Source organism: Mirounga leonina, unplaced genomic scaffold, assembly GCF_011800145.1.
Source record: "Mirounga leonina isolate KUSES-001 unplaced genomic scaffold, KU_Mleo_1.0 Mir_125, whole genome shotgun sequence".
Lineage (NCBI taxonomy): Eukaryota > Metazoa > Chordata > Mammalia > Carnivora > Phocidae > Mirounga > Mirounga leonina.
In genome coordinates this window covers 57191945-57214236 of record NW_023270305.1, presented here as the reverse complement: position 1 = coordinate 57214236, position 22292 = coordinate 57191945, and the positions used below count along the sequence as shown (strand labels likewise).

The 22292-nt window shown below is 38.8% G+C and overlaps 1 protein-coding gene and 1 long non-coding RNA gene across 6 annotated transcripts in view; one reads left to right on the top strand and one right to left on the bottom strand.

Annotated features, from left to right (window-relative positions):
• The window catches only part of PNPT1 (polyribonucleotide nucleotidyltransferase 1), a 45182-nt gene extending 33083 nt beyond the window's left edge, over positions 1–12099 (bottom strand). For 3 of the 4 annotated variants that reach the window (XM_035001517.1, XM_035001518.1, XM_035001519.1), the window contains exons 1-8: positions 11920–12099; positions 5095–5155; positions 4455–4529; positions 3652–3757; positions 2783–2832; positions 1693–1756; positions 1546–1593; positions 495–608 (exon numbers count right to left, since the gene is read on the bottom strand). In XM_035001517.1, the coding sequence (XP_034857408.1) occupies positions 495–608; positions 1546–1593; positions 1693–1756; positions 2783–2832; positions 3652–3757; positions 4455–4529; positions 5095–5155; positions 11920–12080 (679 nt within the window). In that variant the 5' untranslated portion in view covers positions 12081–12099. The remainder of the gene's footprint in view (positions 1–494; positions 609–1545; positions 1594–1692; positions 1757–2782; positions 2833–3651; positions 3758–4454; positions 4530–5094; positions 5156–11919) is intronic. The other variant, XM_035001520.1, reaches the window with a different exon arrangement.
• The window catches only part of LOC118008110, a 98920-nt gene that overhangs the window by 51245 nt on the left and 25383 nt on the right, over positions 1–22292 (top strand). The window lies entirely within an intron of this gene.

Here is a 22292-nt window from a genome sequence, read left to right as displayed (position 1 = left end):
CCCGATGCAGGGCTCAATCCTAGGACCCTGATATCATGACCTGAGCTGGAGGCAGATGCTTAACCAACTGAGCTACCCACGCGTCCCAAAGCTGTATCACATTCTATAATTTAGGTATTGTTTGTTATGAAGCAAGAGCACCACCAAAATAGGGCAACAATAAAACAGAACAAAAATCTTTATGGCTAAGTGACAAGACATACATACACAGGAATATAAATGCATTTTTTTTTTTTAAAGATTTTATTTCTTTATTTGACAGAGAGAGACACAGCGAGAGAGGGAGCACAAGCAGGGGGAGTGGGAGAGGGAGAAGCAGACTTCCCGCCAAGCAGGAGCCCAATGCGGGGCTCGATCCCAGGACCCTGGGATCATGACCTGAGCCGAAGGCAGACGCTTAACGGCTGAGCCACCCAGGCGCCCCTAAATGCATTTTTAAGAAGCCAGAACTTATAAGTAAAATCCAGAAAAAATGTTCTACTTAAACTACTTACCAATTTGACTTTTAGGTGCTCCAGCAACCACCAAATTTAAAGTACTAGAAGACATTTCTTTCCGTGTTGGGTTAACAACACACTCTCCATCAATCATTCCTATTCGCACTGCCCCTAAAATATATCAAAATATGGGCAGTTGTGTAATAAAAAGTCTCAGTTTTCAAGACATTATTTCAGTGATAGCTTCAATCCCTATTCTTCAATTGTGACTACAATAAAATCTGTATTTCTACCATGGTATTTAAGGCCCACAGAACATCCTACCCCACCCTACCTAACAGCCTCACTGGAGCACTCTGTGTTGCTTAAATACATTATTTTTTTTTCCATACCTCTGTGATTATGCTCGTGCTCTTTTCCTGGGCTAGACTATACTTTTTCCAAGGCAAATGCTTACCATTTGATCCTACTAAGGTTCAGCTTTAATGTTGAGTACTCTGAGAAGCCGTCCTTGACAACCTGACTTCAAAAGACTAAACCCAATCTTCTCTATCATTTTTTTTTTTAGCATTTTTACTATACCTTTATAATACTGTTTATAAATAATTATTTGTTTCTCCTACTTATGTTGAAAGCAAGAACTATTCCTAGACTGCCTTTCTTCCTTCAGTTCTTAGCTTAGTATCTGACATTTAGGATATTCAAAAATTATTTACTCGATGAATCATTTTTATATTGGATGATTACAACCTGTAAGAGTTGTAAGTTATAAACATATTTGTTTTATTCTGAAAGACTATGTACTCTAACAATTTCCTATTCCCCACCCCCGGCCCAACACACCGAAAGTCCTTAAACAGAGAGACAACTAAGAAGTCAAAGTATCTAGGAACATAAAGTCTCTAACACCATAACATATCGCTATCAAAAACAAAACCTAAGGCAAGGATGAAAATATCTCAAGGAGCTAAAAGGAGTCTTAGAATGTCATCTAATTTAACTCCCTACGAGATGATAAATCAGAGCTAATAAAGCTATGCTTTTGCTATTGCATGCTCACTAGTATTTCAAGAAAAAACATGTTTCTTATTTTCAAATCCTAACTTACCAATAGGTCCATTCCAAGGAATATCTGATAATGAGAGAGCTACAGAAGCTTAAAAAAAAAAAAAAGAAAAAAAATAAGAACTGAGGTAAAAAGATTTCATTCCTTTAAAAAGACAGTGATAATTTTAATCTCGATTTTTATACTTACCACCATTAATTGCTAAAACATCAGGTTCATTAACACCATCTACTGCTAACAGATTACAAAGTACCTGGTACAAGGGAAAAAATTCAGAGCACTTAAAAAAAAATCTACTTGATTTAGGAGGATTATCATTTTGGTTAACATTTTGGGCTAAAATAAAGGGGTACCTATGTGGTTAAAAGCATGAGCTTTGTAGTCAAACCCCTTATTTCTGGCTATCATTTAACTATATGCTTGACTATGGCAAATTACTTAAGCCTCAAAAGTTTCTCACCTTTAAAAGGAAAAAATAATAGCATTTTCTTAAAAGGTTTTGTGAAAATTATAGGAAATATTATTTGTAAAGCATTTACAATACTGGGCATGTTGAAAATATTCAGTAAATGTTAGCTATTTCTAGTACACAAAAATATTGTTTTCTGTTTATAAGCATATACAAAACGAACTGATAAATTCCTTTATACTGCAATAATATGCCTATGTCATGTACTTAAGAAAACAACTTATTAAAAAAAGAGAAAAAACAACTACTTGAGGCAGTGACATCCTTGCAAAGGCGTATTTGCAAGGCATATTTATTTTTATGAAATAAATAAAAGTTCATTAAAGCATATGGGTCATTCTGAAAGAGAATAATATTCACAAAATAATAAAATAAAGTAGAAGTTTAGAGGACCCAATAAAATAGGTAATAAAGACTAGTTCTATCAATTGTCCTAGCCTCTGACACTAATATGACTTAACAGGTCCCAATAGGGTCTGTCCCCACCTTCCTTAATCACTTTAAACTTTAAAACTCACCAGTTTGTTTCCTGCCTGTGGGCTTTTGTGCTTCCCATTCCATCTGCTCAGAATGCTTCCCCCACACTCCTAGGTTGGCTAACTCCTACTCATAATTCAGGTATCAACTCAAATTGACATTGAATAAATATGAATTTTTAAAATTATTGTTTTTTAAAAAGCTTAATGTAAAATGCAGCATTACCAAAAATTCTTATTTTGTGTTCTAATGTTTAGTCTAAGTAGTATTATAGAAATTCATTAAGTAATTTTTGATTGATCTGGAAACAAATAAACCTAAAGCAGAATCTACCTGTGTATCATAAAAGTAGCCAGCTGGAAAGAGAGGTCTAATTGAACGATCTGCCAAAAGAAAAAGAAAAGACACTAAATAGTACTGACAAAAGTCGCTTTACAGTTTGCCCTTTTCCCCCTATAGCTAGCTGTTCAATATGTTAAAAAGAAATTCCCTTGGACTGATTTACTGAAAGGGTCATAGATAAATATCAATGCTTCAATTAATATATACCATGCCCTAATAACAAAAAATTAGCAGGGCAGCAACACACAAGTATAAAATTGGGCAACAACTTTTCATTTTGGTTCCATAGGTATCAGTTACATATATAAACAAAGCAAAGAGACTTAAGGCCAGCAGCAGACCAAAAGAAAATCTTTCCTTGGTATTCTCTGTCTGAAAAATGCATATAAATATACACTAACAATTTCTGTATAGAAGAGCTATAAACTCAAATGATCCCACAATATTTAAGGATGTCAAAGACTTGAAAGATTACAGGTGTATTTCGGTAGTTGATGAATATAATGCTATCAGGAATTACTATGCTGAATATGAAAATGAAAAATACTAGGGGTAGATTGAACATAGTAGTAGAGGCACGAGCCACAGAATTTATATGCTCAATAGAGATTCATTCATTTCATCGACATGTATTTACTGAATGCCTATTTTGTGCCAGGTAGTATAACAAGTACCCAGGATTCAGTAGTGAACAAACACTTTTTTCTTTCCTGGAGCCCACATCTGAGTGAGGGGATACAGAAAGTAAATAATCTCAGGCAGTGTTAATGTAATGGAAGAAAATTTAAAAGAACTGTAGAATATAGATAGAAGAAATGCTAACACAGGCATAACAGAGTTAATGCCTCTTACTATCTTACCTATTACTCGACTTGTAAGAATTTCTTTATCAGAAGATCCAATCTCTCTTCTGAGATAGTTTGTGGGAATTCTACCTGCTGCAGCAGCCTTCTGTCTATAGTCAACCTGAAGTAGTATTGAAAAAAAAAATGAAGTTCATTTGACTCCTTTTTATGGCAACAAACTATTTCCCAAGAACAACTATACAGATACTAATTCTCCTGAGGTTGCTAACAACATGGTCCAGATTAAGAATGAAGGTTATTTTATTTACTTTTAGCATTCTGTATCTCTTTGGGAAGGGAAAACTGATAGAAATATTTCAATAAACTGATTTTTAAAAAGACTTCCGCTTAGCAGTGGACTACGCAGCCTCATTATTTCCCACAGTGGCTTATTCTGGTCAAATCAAACATTCCCTTTTTTGTATCAACTCTGTTACATAAAACTGCATTCTCGTTTTCATAACAGAAAGAAGCCATAAACTCCCAAAGCACTCCTTACTCTTCACCAAACATACACTTGCAAACTCATACTGAAGGGAAACCTATGAAAGCAATGAATTCACTGCTATTCAAGATCAAAATCTTCATGCACTTCACTGTTCTTATCAACCTGGACATTCTAAAGCATGCTTACTACTAATATGAGAATTGGTTATGAAGCAGTTGGTCTAAATTCTTTTAATGACAGTATCAAACGACAAAAGAAAATCCTTTGTTGTGTGACGTTTACACTGTGCACTCGTTAGACATTAGACAAAAATATTACAAATTCTACATTTATGCCATATTACTGTTCAGATAAATCAGCAAATACTTACCACCAAAGGCATGAACTGGGAAAGTGAAGGTTTTGTTTTACTGACCGCTGTGACCATCACCGCAGTGTCACCTGACTTAAACATAAACAACAACATGGGCAAATTCCTTAAAAACCAGACATTAACCTCTAGTGAGTAGTGAATGAATGAGTAGTGAGTGAATGAATCCTTGCTCCAGTTAAATGCAAGGAAAGAGAACTGTTATTCCATGACACAATGATAATGAAAATAACTAATCACAACTAGTCCAATCTTGATCCCTTTTACGAAATCAAGAAAAGGCTTACTGCTAGCTTAGTCACAAGCAATCGTATTTTCTACTTCTTAAGAAGAAATTTAGGCTATATAAAAAGAAAAATTTATCACAAAGAAAACAGTAAAATCACTTTCTATAGAGAAACATTACAGAATTTATTAACAGAATAAAACAGAACCCCAGGTTTCAAAGAGATCTTAAAGGTCATTTAGTATATCCAGCCCTCTGACTCCCTGGTTCTCTGAAATGGTTCTGAAACTAGAAATGGTCTGCATTAACTTACACTACCACAGTTCTAAGAAGTGACATAATGTTGTAAAGATAATTAGTAGCAGTCTCCATAACCATTTTTAAGATGAAAATTTAAAAATGTGGACTTTTTACCTGTACTACAGCAGAGCCATCTGCAAATCTGGCCAGTTTTCCAGAGGATATTTCTAGTTTTCTGTTTAAAAATAAATATTCAATACAAAAGGACTCAGGTCATCAATACAAATCCCAGCTCAGTATAAAATAATCTAAGATTCTAATAGAAGAACCAAGCCACACAGGCCCCCACCCAGCAAAAAACAAAAAAGGGATAGAATTCACAATCGTTATTAAAAGTACCAGGGGAATTTAAGACCTGCTTAAGGAAAAATACAGAAACCAAGGCATAGGAAAAATCTGAATGAGAGATAAAGTACTTGGGGGTGCAGGAGCTGTGTTCCTAAATGTTGATTCCCATTTACAACCTTTGTTTAGTGTGTCATCTCTTGCCTTGTTGATAAAAGTAGCCTTTTAACAGACAAACAGGATAATATCTCTACTTAAAATCCTTTAAAGTATCCCCCAGTACTTTCAGGACAAAATATAAATTTCCTAAATATTGCCTACAGAGACATTCATGTTCAGCAATGGTGCCAAGACAAGTCAATGGTTGGGGAAGAATAGCCTTTTCAACCAGTAGTGCTGAGACAACTAGATACCCATATGCAGACAAGTTAACAAGGTTAACTATAAAAAAAAAAACTAACTCAAAATGTAGTATAGACCTAAATGTAAGAGCTAAAACTATAAAATTCTAAGGAAAACACATAGGAGTAAATCTTCATAAACTTGGGTTAGACAATGTCTTATATAGGACATCAAAAGCACAAGCAACAAAAGAAAAAATAAATTGTACTTCATCAAAATTAAAAATTTTCTTGTTTCAAAGGGTATCAAGAAAGTGAAAGAAAACCCACAGAATAAAAGAAAATATTTGCAAATCACCTGATGAGGGACTTGTATCTAGAATATGTAAAGAATACTTATAACTCAATAAAAAACCAACCTAATTTTAAAATTGGTGAAGGATTTGAATAGAAGTCTATACAAAGAAAATCTTCTAAGTAGCCAGTAAGTACATGAAAATATGCTCAACATCATTAGCCACTAGGGAAGTGCAAATCAAAATCACATCTACTAGGATGGGTATAGTCAAACAGATCAGTAACAAGTGTTGGTGAGGAGAAACTAGAATCCTCATACAGTATTTATGGAAATGTAAAATGGTCCATCTCCCTTGGGAAATAATCTGGCAGTTCCTCAAGAGGTTAAACACATAAGTGCCAAACGATCTAGCAATTCTACTGCAAGGTAAATACCCAAGAGAAATGAAAACTTTTTATGTCCATGCAAAAATTTGCATAGGAACATTCATAGCCGCAGCATTATTCATAATGGCCCCAAAATGGAAACAATCAAAATGTATGTCCACTAATAAATGAATAAACAAAATGTGGTCTCACTGCATACAATGGAATATTTTTCAGCCATTTAAAAAATGAAGTATTGGGGCACCTGGATGGCTCAGTCGGTTTGGTGTCTAACTCCTGGTTTCCATGCAGGTTGTGATGTCATGGGTCATGGGATTGAGTCCCCTCCCCCCGCAAAAAATTAAGCTCCTCACTCAGCAGAGTCTGTTTGAAAAATTCTCTCCCTCTGCCCTCCCCCCACTCTCTCTCTAAAAATAAATAAATTGTTTAAAAAAAATGAAGTATTGCTATGTGTTACAACATGGATATAACTTAGAAACATAATAAGTGGGGGCGCCTGGGTGGCTCAGCCAGTTAAGTGACTGCCTTCAGCTCAGGTCATGATCCCAGGGTCCTGGGATCGAGTCCTGCATTGGGTTCCTTGCTCGGAAGGGAGCCTGCTTCCCCTCTGCCTCTGCCCCTCACCCCTGCTTGTGCGCTCTCTCAATCTCTCTCTGGCAAATAAACAAAATCTTAAAAAAAAAAAAAACAAAAAAAAAGAATTTTCATACCTAAAAAAACCCCCAAAAAAACCTAATAGGTGAAAGAAGGCAGTCACAAAAGACCATATGTCATTGACTCTATTTTATGAAATGCTCACAAGAGGCAAATCCAAAGAGACAGAAAGTCTCTAGATTAGTGGTAGCCCGGGGCTATGGAGGTTGGGGAGAAATGGGAAGTCACTGCTAATGGGCCTGAGGCTTCTTTTGGGGATGATGAAAATGTCCTAAAATTGATTATAGTGATGGCTGCAAAACCGTGAATTGTACATTCTAAATGGGTAAATTGTACAGTATGTAAATTATATATTAATAAAGCTGTCTTTATAGATATTAAATAGGCAGTATTATCAGCCTTATTCCCCAGCTTCTGCAGAGTACAAAAAGAGGTTATTGAAGGCTTTAAACAGATCAGCGAAACTTGTCAAAGAAACCAAAATCATGAGTATTATGAGGCTAAACCAACCCAGTGACGCCTGAAGATACTGAGGAAGATGTTCTGTCCTATGAAGGCTGCTTCAGAAACACTCTGTCATGGTCCAGTGCTGAATAAACACACACACACGCTAATGCCCTGCCTGCCCTATCCTTCATATGCAAAAGAAATAAAGAGATAACTCAATATTTCTATCCATTAAACACTTGTCAGAAGCCTGAGTTCATGAAAAGCATATTTATCTATTCAGATAGACTCATTTTGTTAAATTTGAAAGCCAAAAAAGCATGTACACTTGTACTATCAGTCCTAACTTTGAAAAATTGAGGTTTTGTTTTTTTTTTAACCACAAGAAATATCTGAGAAATTCTAGATGGATTTCTATTACTGTTCAACACAGATGTTGTGATGACAGCCTACAATAAAATGGGTTTACCCTGACAGATGGAATGATGAGGTGCAGAGATAAGGCTGGAGGTGGCATAATAGGTGGAGGGAATGATGCTCAGAGCCAGTTACATTGTATAGACTCAAGCAAAGTTCCACAACTTACAGCTGAAATCAATATTAAGGTTTTATGTGTAAAATAGAAATTTGGGGTCTTGAAATTTTGTTTAATCCGGAGTAAGAATATGCTAGCAGTATTTCTCAAGACCTAATAGGAATTAGCATTCCCTCTAATAATGTAAATTCTGAGTGATCCCTGTGAAAGGAAGGGGAGTATTCTCCAAATAAATTGAAGTGGGCCCAAGACAGAAGAGGAGCTGTGAAAGCTCTAGTTCTATTCCATTAATGGGAATCTTGCCCCAGAATTTTTGAGAATGCCCACAGTGGCATATTCTTTTGCATGTCCTCAGTGATAGTCTTTATTCTTTAATGGGGATATAATTTGTACAGGGGACCAAGAGAAGGCAGTAGAGAACAGAGGTTAAGAACATGGGTTCTCTGTGAATAATGGTAAGTTTCATTGGAATAAAATACTTCAGCCTGCAGATGACATGTATCACTTTTTATTAGGTTCCACTGGTGAATACCAGTCACATGGCCCCCCACCTATGTAAGGACTAGCAGTATACCAAAGAGAGCACACATACTCACAAAGCTTGGGGCAAGGAGTAGATGACCCACTCCTCTGCTATAACCAGCCCTTCCCAATTGTATCAGCAGGCAGAGAATGGGAACTGACTGAATCAGTGAGAAAAACAAACAGGTCTGCACTACCCCCAAATATTCTCATACATGCACTTCCATTTATATGCTTATTCAACACTAGGATTTATATATTTATTCAAACACTACATACTCCTGCCTTCTTTGTTCCCTCTGTTGAGTCTACTCAGTGTCTCCAGTAGGGGTCCTAGGCCATCCACCAGATAGTTCTATGGTCCTGCCTTGGTGATTGCCCTGATTTGAACTGTTTTTCTTCCAGGTGTGTGCAATTTATATTAACACAAAGAACCAGGTGGTTACTTTTCATTATATCTCATGATCGCAGCTGGTGTTAACTGACATGTAATTTTTTCCTATTCATGCACTTTTAGTTCAGTTTTTGGTGCAGGCTTATTACTTTTATACATCATGATTGATTTTACCTCTTATCAATTTACTCTTCAGTATTTTATTTGTAAAATAGCTCCAGATACATACAAGATTGATAACACATATGGCCTTTGGGGATTGGAATTGGGTGGCTACGGAAGGAGATTTTTGAGCTTTTTAAAAATGTTGAGCCATGTGAGTTGTTTACCTAATGTGAATGAATAACTAATAAAAAAAACCACTTGAAAACAATAAATAAAAAGGATTAGGAGGAGAAGTGAGATTCTATTGGTGGGAAGAAGGGTGGGAAAAGGTGGCTGAGGAAGAGAAGGGCAAGAGCAGAGCCAGCTGCCACAGGGAGTACAATTCCAGGGAGAGAGATGTTTAAAAAAAAAAAAAATTTTTAGAAACATCTACAGAATGATGTGGAGTGTAACCAACTTCCTCCAACCTCCACCAAGAAAAATTCACTAATACAAAAACAAAAACCCAAAACATCTTTAAGAGTCAGCCTCTGCCTGTCACTTGGCCTTACCTTTGATGCTAAACTCACATTTCTTTTTTTTAATTTAATTTAATTTTTTTATTCTTATGTTAATCCCCATACATTACATCATTAGTTTTAGATGAAGTGTTCCATGATTCATTGTTTGTGCATAACACCCAGTGCTCCATGCAGAATGTGCCCTCCTCAATACCCGCCACCAGGCTAACCCATCCTTCCACCCCCCCTAAACTCACATTTCACCTTTTGCTTCATACATAGTGAGTTATTTGTAGCTACTCAAATGTATTCTGTCACTTCCCTGTAATTGCACTTCCACTTTCTCCTTGCTAATTCCTCCTCTTCCCCCTTCAAGATTCACCTTCAATGACAAGCTTTAGAGTGGGATAAATATACCTTTGTGCTCCTTTGGCACCCCATTCACACCTCTCCTACAGTGATTTTCCCAGCATCTGTGTTTATCTTACTCCCTTATCAGAATCTGTATCTACAGTGCCCTGTACATAGTAGATACTCAATAAAAGCTTGTTGAACTGAAAATTAAACAGTTGCCTTAAAGGTTACTCTGAGTATTAAGTACAGCATTTGAAAAACACAATAGTATATAGTCTCCTAAAGCATTGTATATAATACACATGGTAACAAGTATAAAGTGAATGGTACATAGTAGTCAAATTCAATAAATGTTGCAAAAAAAAAAAAAAAAAAAAACCAAACCAAACTTAACACAAAGATGGAAGAACTGATTTACCCAGAAGGTATGATATGTAAGAATCTGGTTGTTACAACATGACACAGGTTCAAGAACTAACTACAAGAGATCCAGGTTGACTGATAAATGAAATATTTAAAGTAGATTATGGAAAATTTGGAAGGCAGGGGCTACTACTCTTGCTTTGAGTCCGTTAAAAAGGTCCGTTTAATGCACAGCGGGTGTCTGTTCTGAGGCATTTATTCAAAGAATGTGAAGTCATTGAAAAATGGAAGAGATATTCTCTCCCTCAAAAAATCAGAATCAGGGGCGCCTGGGTGGCTCAGTTGTTAAGCTTTGGCTCGGGTCATGATCCCAGAGTCCTGGGATCGAGCCCCACATTGGGCTCCCTGCTCGTGGGAGGCCTGTTTCTCCCTCTCCCACTTCCCCTGTTTGTGTTCCCTCTCTCGCTGTCTCTGTCAAATTAATAAATAAAATCTTTTAAAAAAAATCAGAATCAGAGAATGCCAGAGGTGGAAAGAGCTTTAGAGATCACCTAGTCTAGGGATCAACAAACTATATAGCCTATTTTTGTACAGCCTTTCAGTTATTTATGTTTTTACATTTTTTAAAGGGTCTGTAAACATACACCACTATGTGACAGACTGTATGCAGCACACAAAGCCTAAAGTATTTACATCTGGCCCCTTACAGAAAAATTTGACCCTTGACCTAGGCCAGTCTTCTTATTTTGTGACAAAAAAGCTAAGTAACTTGTTCAGGATCAGTCATTCAGTAAGTTAGGAAGGCAGACCTGTAATCAATGGCAGATTTTTCAGCTTTTTGTACACACTAGGGTAAAAAAATTTAGTACATGTGAAAAATTAGATATATAAAGTAAGCATTAGCAATTTCACTTGCTCTAAGAATCCGTTTTTAAATAGTCATTTTATTTATTTTTTAAAGATTTTATTTGTCAGAGAGAGAGAGACAGCACGCCAGCACAAGCAGGGGAACGGCAGGCTCGCCACTGAGCAAGGATGCAGCACTCGATCCCAGGATCTTGGGATCATGACCTGAGCCGAAGGCAGACTCTTAACCGACTGGGCCACCCAGGCATCCCTAAAAAGTGATTTTAAATGTGAATTATGGCAAACGGACCCATGGAAAAAGTATGGGCTTGGAGAGAAAACAAAATCCACCTACTCTCCAAGTAGGTGACTCTGAGAAAGTTACCCTTTTTGAGCTTCTGTTTTAACTATGAAATGAGGTAACAGCACCTTTACTGAAGATTTAAAAAGCGTGTATCACGTAACTAGCGTTCAATAAATTGATGTTTTCCTTCCCTTCCTACCTAGGGTCATACTGGCCATGCATTTAGGCAGTAAATTGAATTGGATGACGTACGCATCCATTGTCAACTCATTACCTTGAAGTGAAATGTTTCCCCCCTCAGAGTCCAGGAGTCCCCCGCAAAAAAAGGGGATGAAAGTCAGGTGGACTGACTCAGCTAGAGAAAAGAGCCGGAACAGGGTAAAAAGGAGGACCGAGAAGCAAAGGACACGAGTCTGAGACAGTGCGGGAAGGGTGCCAGGAAGCGGACTCCAAACCCGGAAAGAGAAATCTGGTATTTAGGTTTGGGATAAAGAGGGGTAAATGAGATCTGCGTTGCCGGATTCCTAGCCTGGGAGATGAATTTACCTCGGGCTGCCTGGACAGGACGCCTTGTGAAAGGACATAGAACACACGCTGTTCCTTACCTGCTGCCTAAGTCCACGGCCACCGCTCGGAACCTCGCGCCACCCCATAGTGCTCGCACCTGCAACTGGGTGAGCACCCGATCCCGCCCTGGCAAACGAAGGGGACCATCGCAAAGCGGCCGAAGTCGGAGGCACGAGCAGCAATGCCTGCAGGCCGCCATGACACCCGGCACGCGATCACCCCGGGCTGCACCTTGATTGGCTCACTCTGCCGATGGTGGGGCGGAGCCTGGTGCAGTTTCGTTTCCGTGGTGGCGGGGCGGGGGAACGCGGGGAAGCGGACACCTAGGTCGCTTTCTACGAAGCCTAGAAAGGGTCAAACCTATCTGAACGCAATTGTGACAACCTATCTTTCCTATTTAAGTATCTGCCAGTGAAAGGCAATTAGAAAGTTAATGCCTTTTGTGTATGTGTGTGCTATCGTCATTTAAAAGAAAGTCCTAGAATAATGCAAATGTTGAATAAGTAGGGTAAATATAGTAATAATAGAAGTCATCAGACAAAACATTATTTGGCTTCTGTAAACTGAGAATTAGAGGAGAATTTATGTAGTGGACCATGGAAAGAGATCTCTCTCTCCTGTTCTCTGCCTTGGTTTTTATTTTATAAATTTCACACAAATATTACTGAAAAGGTTTATGTTAATTTATTTCTAGTAAGTTAATTTCAGTTCTTATTGATCTATATCACCATTTTAGATCTTTGACATCATTTGTTATTCATTTTCGTTTCCATTGTTAATATTTAGAATTCATTTCTTTGCCCCTTTTGATCAAGTGTTACTATTTTTTAAACCAACTCTTATTAAATGCAAAATGCCAGCTACTATTTAAATGTTTTGGAAAACGAAAAATAGTGTTTGAAATTTGAATTTGATAAATTTTCAGGGAGTAAATAAATCTCTCCCACCCCTCTTAATCCTGTTAGAACATCTTCATATGGTTCCTTGAATGATTCAATGATATTTTTTTTATTATGAGGGTCATATTTCTCTTTTAAGATCATAACCTCCTTCCTCCGAAGAAATCCAAACAACAAAATCCAACATACATTCAAACATGGTTTTAAGAACTAAAAATGTTGAACTTCAAACAGACAAATGATTTAGTGGCAAAGCAGCTCCCTGACACCTTGGTTTCCATGAGATATTAGCACAGATTTGGAATTTCCATGTCAATAGAAGGAATTACTACTAAATCTGCTAGGGATATTTAGTGTTAAAGAAGTTTTTTGCCTCTTCCTCTACATTTGACTTTACCCCCTGTTGCTACAGTGTTTTCTAGACCAATCTATTGAAACCTATCCTAATGACAAATCTATCATAATCTACTTGCCATAATACAACATGATTTTGAATTTATAAAATAAGAATACTAAATCACCTTTTGCTAAAGCACTTAAGTACTATTTAATCATTTCATTCAGGTGGTGTTACCTAATAGTTCGGAGCATAAACTTGAAGTTAGTCTTGAGTGGTCCCAATCTTAGCTCTGCCATTTACTAGTTGTCTGACCCTATCTCTCTAAGCCTCAGTTTCCTCATTTATAGATATGGATATTAATATGAATCTCATAGGGTTTTTGTAAAGATTAAATGCGACAGAGCATGTAAGATGTTTATCACAGTACCTGCCAACATTGTCAGCACTCAATAAATGGTAGATTCAGCTTTGACTAGGCTTTTTAAAATTTTCCCTCTAGTTTCCCGTTTGAAATACTGAACAACCCTCTTTGCTGTAGAGCCCCATGAATCTGTTAAGCTTTCATCCATCTGGAAATATTGGAAAGCAGTATTTACACATTAAGTCCACCTGTTTCCTCATACCAACCCCAAATAATTGATATGGTAGTAATCATTTCATAAATTTAAAGGCCATGTGGGTATTGAAATTTGTTATTAAGTAGTCATAAAGATGATCCAGACTGTGTTTCTATTAAGTGTGGTGTCTCTCTTGATTGGATGGGGGCCCCCAAATGTAGGGCAGTGATCTGGTGGAAGCCATCGATGGGGGTGGTAAAAGGATTCACCCAAAGCAGAACCTAGGAGATAGAAGTTTACTGAATACACTGCAACAGAGGAGCCAGCAAGACAGCAAAGAAGAGACTGTCTGCCAGGAGGCAGTGGATGGGGGCTGTTTTTAAAGGGGGTAGGTGAGGTGTGCAACTTACGGAATTTTCCCTTTTTTGGTAACTGTGCCTGGTTGTAAGTAGCCCATTGGTTAGTTAGGGCCTATGGATATTTTGTGTGGGTTGCCTGATCAGCCTGTCTGTATTCAGCCAGGGGATTGCTCCAGGCTGCGCCAACCTAGAAAGGTCTAAATTCCATTGCTCACCCTGTTTGCATAAAAGCAGCCTCTACATTAAGCATTGTAAGATTAACACAGAAACGGAAGTATAAAAAGTTTAAATTCTTGTGGTTGTAAGATCGGGAAACTGAAGGACTCCATAAAAACATGGTTTTTGCTCTTTTCGTGCTTCTATTCTTGCTAGGACCTGCACGTCCACTTTACACATGCCTCAAGATGCAAATAGTGTATGTCGCTGTTGTATGGGACAAAAAGTTAATGATTTCTTTAGAAAAGATAACATCTAAGGAAAGACCAGATGAGAATGACTGGACAAAGCTATCATATGCATATTCCAGACCACCAGCACTAGACTTTTTTAGGCCAAGACCCTCTGGCTCCAAGGAATAACACCTGGGCCCTTATCTTTATTCTAACTGGTTCCTGGATGCCAGACCACAATCCTCAATAAAAACCCTGAACAAAGACGTGGCTCATGCTCCTTTTCTTTCTGAATTTCCCAGATGCTCCATCTGTATCTGATCTCTCTGTATCTTCAATAAACTCTGCTATCACTTCCTGCTGGCTTGCATTTGATTTTCATCCTGCGTGAAGCCAAGGACCCTCTTAGCTGGTCCTGGAGACCCTCTTTGGGTCCCTGGACCCAGCCTGCCAGCATCAGTTTTATTCACAGAAGCTATGATCCATTGAGGTTCAATCTGAGATGTCTCATTCTAGAAATAATAGTTTTACCAAGTATAGTTTGACAGCCAAAATATAATTTAAAAGGAAGTTCTTTACCTATAACTTCTGAAGGACATTAAAGATGATCTAATTTAAATCCACCAGCAATATTCCTCAGATCTCCTTTTTTCTTTTCTTCAAACTCCAATGAGTGTGTGTCAAAATAGTTAATACCACTACCGGCTCCGAGTAGCAATTTCACTAAAGTAAAACATCACTGCATTAAATTACTGTTAATTAAGATTTAATTTGGTTTGTAGTTTGGCTTATAAAGTATATACGATTATTTTAGTTTTATGACTGTATAAGAGGCACAAGATTAAGGAGTTTGTGTCTTGTTACATATTTGTACAAAAAGTATCAGTGGACACCAAGGGTATCCATGAAAATTTTTTTCTCTTGAAGGAATGTAGCTAGAGGGACCTTTCTAAATTGCAAACCTAATTGTGTCTCCATTCTGATTGATTTTCTTCAATCACTTCCTAATCTTTGCTTTGTGTTGACTACAAACTGTCCCTATTTAACCTCATCAATTTTTACTACCTATTTTCTTCCCTTCCTCTCATTTTATAATCCAAGGAAATTGAACCACTCATTCCCCTCTAACATACAACCCTCTCTCCTGCCTCTGTGTCTTTGTATATATGATTCCGTGTGCCTGGTACATATTCTCTCCAATGTGTCAGCCTGGTACAATCAGTCTTCAGATCTTAATACTGGAAGCCTTCAATACTAGCCTCTCTGACTTCCCCATGCTGACCTGTAGGTACAACCTATGTCCATCCTTCCACTTTATTAATTTATACAATCATTATCTCATCCATGGAAATGAATGTGGAAGTAGGTATTGTGTAGTGGTTAAAAGTGCTGGCTCTGGCATCAAATTGTCTAGGTTCAAATCTCACCTGTCACCTCCTAAACATGTGATTCTTGATAAGTTGCTTACCCTTTCTATGTCTCAGTTTCCTTACTTGCAAAGTGAAAATGATAAAAATATCTACCTCGTAGGGTTGTTAGGCAGATTTAAGTGCAATCTTATTTTTATGGAACTTAGCATAGTCCCTGGCCCATGGAATACCTGTTTTATGCCAGGCACTATACTAGGCTGAGGGGATGTAGGGGTGTCAAGATAGTCATAGGGCATAATAATTCCTGCTTTATGGAGCTTGAAGTTTAGCATGAGAGACTGATAAAAACACAACCAAACAAATAAAAAGAAAAATTCGAGTGTGATTAATAGTAAGAAGGAAATAAACTAGATGAGAAAATAGGGAATAATGGGATAGATGAAAATATGGTGGCTAGGGAAAACCTTTCTGTGGAGACATTTAAGCTGCCCTAAAGGATGAAAAAGAGACAGGTTCTGAAACATGGGGGCCAGGTGGGAGCAGTGACTTGGAGGGGGGAGGGTTGCCCCTGAGTTAGGAGAGAGTTTGGCTTCTGTGAGGACTTGATAAAGCCAGTGTGGCTAGAGAGTAGTAAGTAGGAAAGTGGCAAAGATGAGGTAGGAGAGGAATGCACTGGAAAGTTGAAACAGGGACGTGGCATGACCTAGTCTACATTTTAAGATGATCCCTCTGGCTGTTGAATCTAGAATGGATTGGAGGATGATAAGAGGGAGGTATAGAAATCAGGAGTAATGTGGTGTCAAGGGTGACAAGGAGAAAGGATGGAGAGATTTGCAATATATTTTAGTGTTGGAATTAATAGGACTTGTTGATGAATTGGATACTGGGAGGTGTGAATTAAGACTATTAACAGGCTTAGATGGGTCATAAATGTAGTGTCTGAGACACCTGAGAGTAGCTGTCAAGACAGTTGGATCTGAGCATAGGACTCAAGGAAAGGACTAGTGTTAATATAAGAGTAATCAGCATACCAGTGATATCACAAGCCATGGAAATGCTTTGTATCACTTAGAAAGATGGTAGAGAGAGAAAAAGGAAGGCCCAGGTCTGAGCTCTGAGGAGGGGGAGGCTGCCAAGTCTATGGAGATGGAGCCAACATTGATGGAGAAGTCAAGGTAGGTTGTATTATGCTGGGTGTTTTCCATTTGCACCCATTCCATCCATTCCTTTGGCTCTTCTCTGTGCCATTATGGAGCTAATGTATAGATAACAACACCCAAACTCCCTCTTTTTTGGTTGGGTCAGCTAATGAGAGACACTAGCAGGAGGTTAAGATGAGAGAGAAACTAAAATTATAGAACCATAATTCCTTATGCTGTGGCAATGACTGCAACCACCTGTCACTACAGCACCTGCCAGGTTCTGCTTGTGTGGCTCTAGCTATCACTCCAATTACTCTGTTTTTTCTTGCCACTTTAAGCCTTCAGATTTTCCTACTATTGGTGATCACTCAGTGCCTTCTGCATTCCTTGTTAGTTCCAGAATCTGCCTTAACCTCTGTAAATAGTCTTTTCATTAAGTTCTCTTTAGAACTCATTTGAGGGGGCGCCTGGGTAGCTCAGTCGTTAAGTGTCTGCCTTCAGCTCAGGTCATGATCCCAGGGTCCTGGGATGGAGCCCCGCGTCGGGCTCCCTGCTCGGCAGGAAGCCTGCTTCTCTCTCTCCCACTCCCCCTGCTTGTGTTCCCTCTCTCGCTGTGTCTCTCTCTGTCAAATAAATAAATAAAATCTTAAAAAAAAAATAGGATAGAACTCATTTGAGTGTGCCCTCTGTTCCTTGCTCCCCTTTGCACTGCTCTTCTGAGAGCATGCTCTGACCTCTGTCCCAGCCCTAGACCACTGTTATTTGTTAGAATAAGTTTGTTACTCTGGAGGTGGGAGGTGAGGGGCATGCTGTTCTCTGCTGTTCTGACTAACCCTCAGTCTTAGGAAGGTACTGTGTCCATGGATTCTCAGTGCTCCTGCCCCTCTCCCAGCTGTAATTCTGGGCCAGGGGTAAAGGGTTATGTTCTGTTCCTTCTTCTATCTGTGGTGGGTTTTCACAGTGCCTTAGGAGTAGCAGTATTTGTCACATTCCCACAGTGCATAAAGCTTTGATTCCTATGGAGACATAGGAATCCAGTAGGGCTTTTGCATTCCCCACAGTGGCTGCTGTGTGCCTTCCCCAGGCCTGCACCTTTCTCAGGAGTCTTGCTTTTACCCTAGTCTTTTTTGTGAGCACTCAGTGATGTCCAAGGAGAAGAGCCTGTAAGGTGTTGCAAATTCCTGTGTCTGTAGCTCTCAGGGGTTCTGTTTACTTTCCTTAGTCTATACTCAGCCCTTAGTGATTGGTTAAAAGGTCTAGTTGAAGTCTTCTTCTTCTCCTTCTGGCTCCACACCCAGTATGGAGCCCAGTGTGGGGCTTGAACTCACGACCCTGAGATCAAGACCTGAGCTGAAATCAAGAATCAGATGCTTAACTGACTGAGTCACCCAGGCAGCCCTAGTTCAATTCTTCTTACCCTTGTCTGTTGGTGACTATACTGGGTGAGCAAGAGCTCATGTCCTGTTTCTCTTTGGAGGCTCCTATCTTTTCTTAGATTTCAGATTCATTGGTTTTCCTGTCACTTTTAGCTCTCTGATGGGTTCCAGAAAAGTTGTGAATTTTCACTGTCTGGCTTTGTTGTTACTGTTGTTACTCCCCTGTTGTTATGAGGGTGGGGTGATCTTTCCAGATTTCTGCATCCTAAGCAAAAGCCAGTCTCACGTGCTTTTGAAGACCTCTTCTCTCTCTTAGCCTAGAGAAGTGAAAAAAGGGATATAATTTGTTTTGCCACAGTATTTTTTAGCTTGCTCCTGCCTCCATAATTTTTATGGTTCTTCCAGGATTGGGACACAGGAACAGGGAATAAAAGAGGGATGGAAGAATTTAAATTCTGGAGCCAGTGGAGTTTTTATTTGACAGATGCTTGTTGGTTTTCATATCTACCATTACTGCAGACATCCAAAAGCTGGTGATGATATGGGGTGGATGTGGAGATTATCTGGTGACCTCTGCTGGGACCACCAAAACCACACAGTTCCCTGATGTGGGTACTCTCTGAGTGACCTCTTGTGACCTTTCCAGCTTCCACTCCTGGTGGTCTGTTGCACAGCTTCTTATTGCTGAGATCCCCTTGTCTTGGCTCTTGGCCTTCTAGGGTGAAATACCATCAAAATGGCTTCCTTGGGTTCTTTTGGCCCACATACATCCACAAACAAGTAGAATTGAAGCCTATCTTAAACAGTGATTTCTATTCTTGTCCTCTCATTGCAGGTGGATTCGGTAAGCCTCTACCTTCCAAATTCTCTTATTGGGAAGCAGGCGCTGGTGTCTATATTCTTAAATATCCTTTTATGGCCACATTGTAGTAGCAGAATGGACCCTCATCCAAAATTTGGTTTGGATGTCAAGACTGATGTCTCTCTCATGTGCACGCACTCTCTCTCTCTCTCTCACACACACACACACACACACACACACACACATCCCAAATGGGTATGAAAAGGTTTATTATGTAAGTAATATTTTATTTTTGTTTGTTTGTTTAAATAATTACTTACAGTGGTGCCAAAGGAGAGAGCACTCAAAGTTTCTTATCAGCTTGCCCAGCTGTAGGGCATAAAGGGAAGAGAGAGTGATGAGGGTTAGAAGTTATCAGCAATTAAACAATAAAAAATTTATTCAAATTCTTTATTTACAGTCCTCCAGCTCTAGGAGACATACGTCAAACCTTCCTGAAAAATCTCTTACTGTGTTTGCTCCTATTTCATGGTAGTACAGGGCTATTCTACAGCTTAATAAATGCCAATATTTTCCTCATTCTCTATTAGTGGTTCTCTTGGGCTCCCATTGGTTGGCATGGTTTTGAGGGTGGGACAAGCAAGGAAGGCTCTGTCTTCCTCTACAGAATAGGGAGGAAAGATATCACATCATTCCTAACTAAATTGGAAATTCTCTGCTCAGTGACTCTTTTCAATCTCATTTCCAAATTTCTAGTATTCTCTATTTGGACTGGAGTGGAAGATGGGAGCTGATTAATTAACTCATTCTATTTAAGTGATACATCTTCTTCACTGTTGGCATAATTATCACTCATAATTTTCAGTTTTGGAGCCTTAACCTAAATTCTGATGCAGTAGGAAAAGTCCTCATTCAACATCAAGGAAACTTCTCTTGACTTGTAACAGAAGAAAGGTAAGGGTAGGTAAAGGAAGGGCAGATGCAGGTGAATTTTAAAGTTTGTCTCAGGGAGAATTAGGGAGATTTGTTTGACTTCAGTCTGTAATGAAGTCTGAGGCAAGGCCAGCAGCTGAAAGTCAGGGTAGAGTGGGAAGAGAAGGTATATGAGGTTTAGGAAGGAAGTTATTTTGAGGAATGGAAAAATGAATCTACTTAAGAAGCATGATGGGATTGCCTGACACTGATGAATTGCTGTGTGCTCTTTGAGACTTGTGATCATGAATTTCAGGGGAAACTAGTCCATTCAGTTGGGTAGCAAATTTTACCTGTTTGGTGCAGGAATGGAGAAAATGAGGGGTAGGATTCACTTAGGGTTGGGGTTTTCTAGGTACTATGGACTTAACTGTGTCCCCAAAATTCTTATGTTGAAGCCCTAGCCCTCAGTGTGACTATATTTGGAATAAGGAAGTGACTAAGGTAAATCAGATCCTGAGGGTGGGGCCCTGAATAGGATTAGTGTCCTTATAAGAAGACCTACCAGAGGGCTCCGCCACCCTAATATATGAGGACACAGTGAGAAGGTGGTCATCTGCAAGGCAGGAAGAGTACTCTCACCAGGAAGCAACTCTGCGGGACTTTAATCTGGGACTTCCAGACTCCAGAACTGCAAGAAAACAACTATCTGTTGTTTAAGCCATTCAGTCTATTGTATTTTGTTATGGCAACCTAAGTTGACTGACTAAGATACTAGGCATGGATGACAGAGAGGGGCAAAATAATTGTGGATATTCGCAGAGAAATGATTCTAAGCATGAGACTATGAAATCTAGGCTGGACAAGTAGCTCCCAATATGAAGCCAAGAGGAGGTTGATGAATAGTGAGAAATGGTGGGTTCAGTGGATTGAAGGTTGAATTATAGCTGTGGGAACAAAAAATGGTGGATGTTTTCAAGGTTCACTCATGTTATAGTATATATCATTATGTCATTCCTTTTTATGGCGGAAGATTATTTTATTGTATGGATATACCATATTTTATTTGTCCACTTATCAGTTAATGGATATTTGAGTCATTTTCATATGAGTGAATCAATAGATTTTTTTTTTTTTGAGTGAATCTGTTTTGGGCTTCTGACATTTGCACTTAAAAGAGTTCCAAATCAGGGGCGCCTGGGTGGCTCAGTTGGTTAAGCGACTGCCTTCGGCTCAGGTCATGATCCTGGAGTCCCGGGATCGAGTCCCGCATCGGGCTCCCTGCTCGGCAGGGAGTCTGCTTCTCCCTCTGACCCTCCCCCCTCTCATGTGCTCTCTCTCATTCTCTCTCTCTCAAATAAATAAATAAAATCTTAAAAAAAAAAAAAGAGTTCCAAATCATAAATACATGATGGCTGTGGATGTATGTAATGAAACAGTCTAGAATATGCCACCCCAAAATATGCCACTTTGGCTTTGGATTATTTTGAGCTGAAGGAAATTGAGAATCAATAAATACAGGAAAAGTTCTCTGCCCTCTTCTTATCTGCCTTAAAGCAGAGTGTAAATTTCCCTTTGTGAAGGTGGCATAGATTCACCCCATCTCCTGTGCCATATGAGGAGAGTGACCATTATCCTGAGATGGAGGCGTTAAGATGAGTCTGTATAAATATACATTACTAAAATAACGCTTCCATTAGTTTTCCTCATGTATTTCCTTCTCACTTTCCCACAATTTATCACCTCTAGAAGTCCAAACCTCCCTTTACTTTGTCTAGTGCCTTTTTTTTTTTTTTTTTTTTTTTTTACAATTTATTGCCCTTTGTTAAAATGTACAACCCCTGAATCTAACTACTTCCTTAGGCTTTCACTTCTTTTCTGTGAAGCCTCTGTGTGTGTAAAAATATTAATATCAACAACATTTGTATGCCTTTTCTCCTGTTGATCTGTCTTTTGTCAGTTTAATTTGCAGGCCTCAGGACTGAAATATGTGAGTGGAGGGAAAGCTTAAGAAAACACCTTTTCCTCATTGTCACATATTCATTAAGAGAGCTGTGACTAGGGCACCTGGGTGGCTCAGTCGGTTAAGTGTCTGCCTTCAGCTCAAGTCATGATCTCAGGGTCCTCTCCGGGGGGCCTGCTTCTCCCTATCCCTCTGCCTGCTTGTGCTCTCTGTCAAATAAATAAATGAAAGAAAGAAAGAAAGAAAGAAAGAAAGAAAGAAAGAAAGAAAGAAAGAAAGAAAGAAAGAAAGAAAGAAAGAAA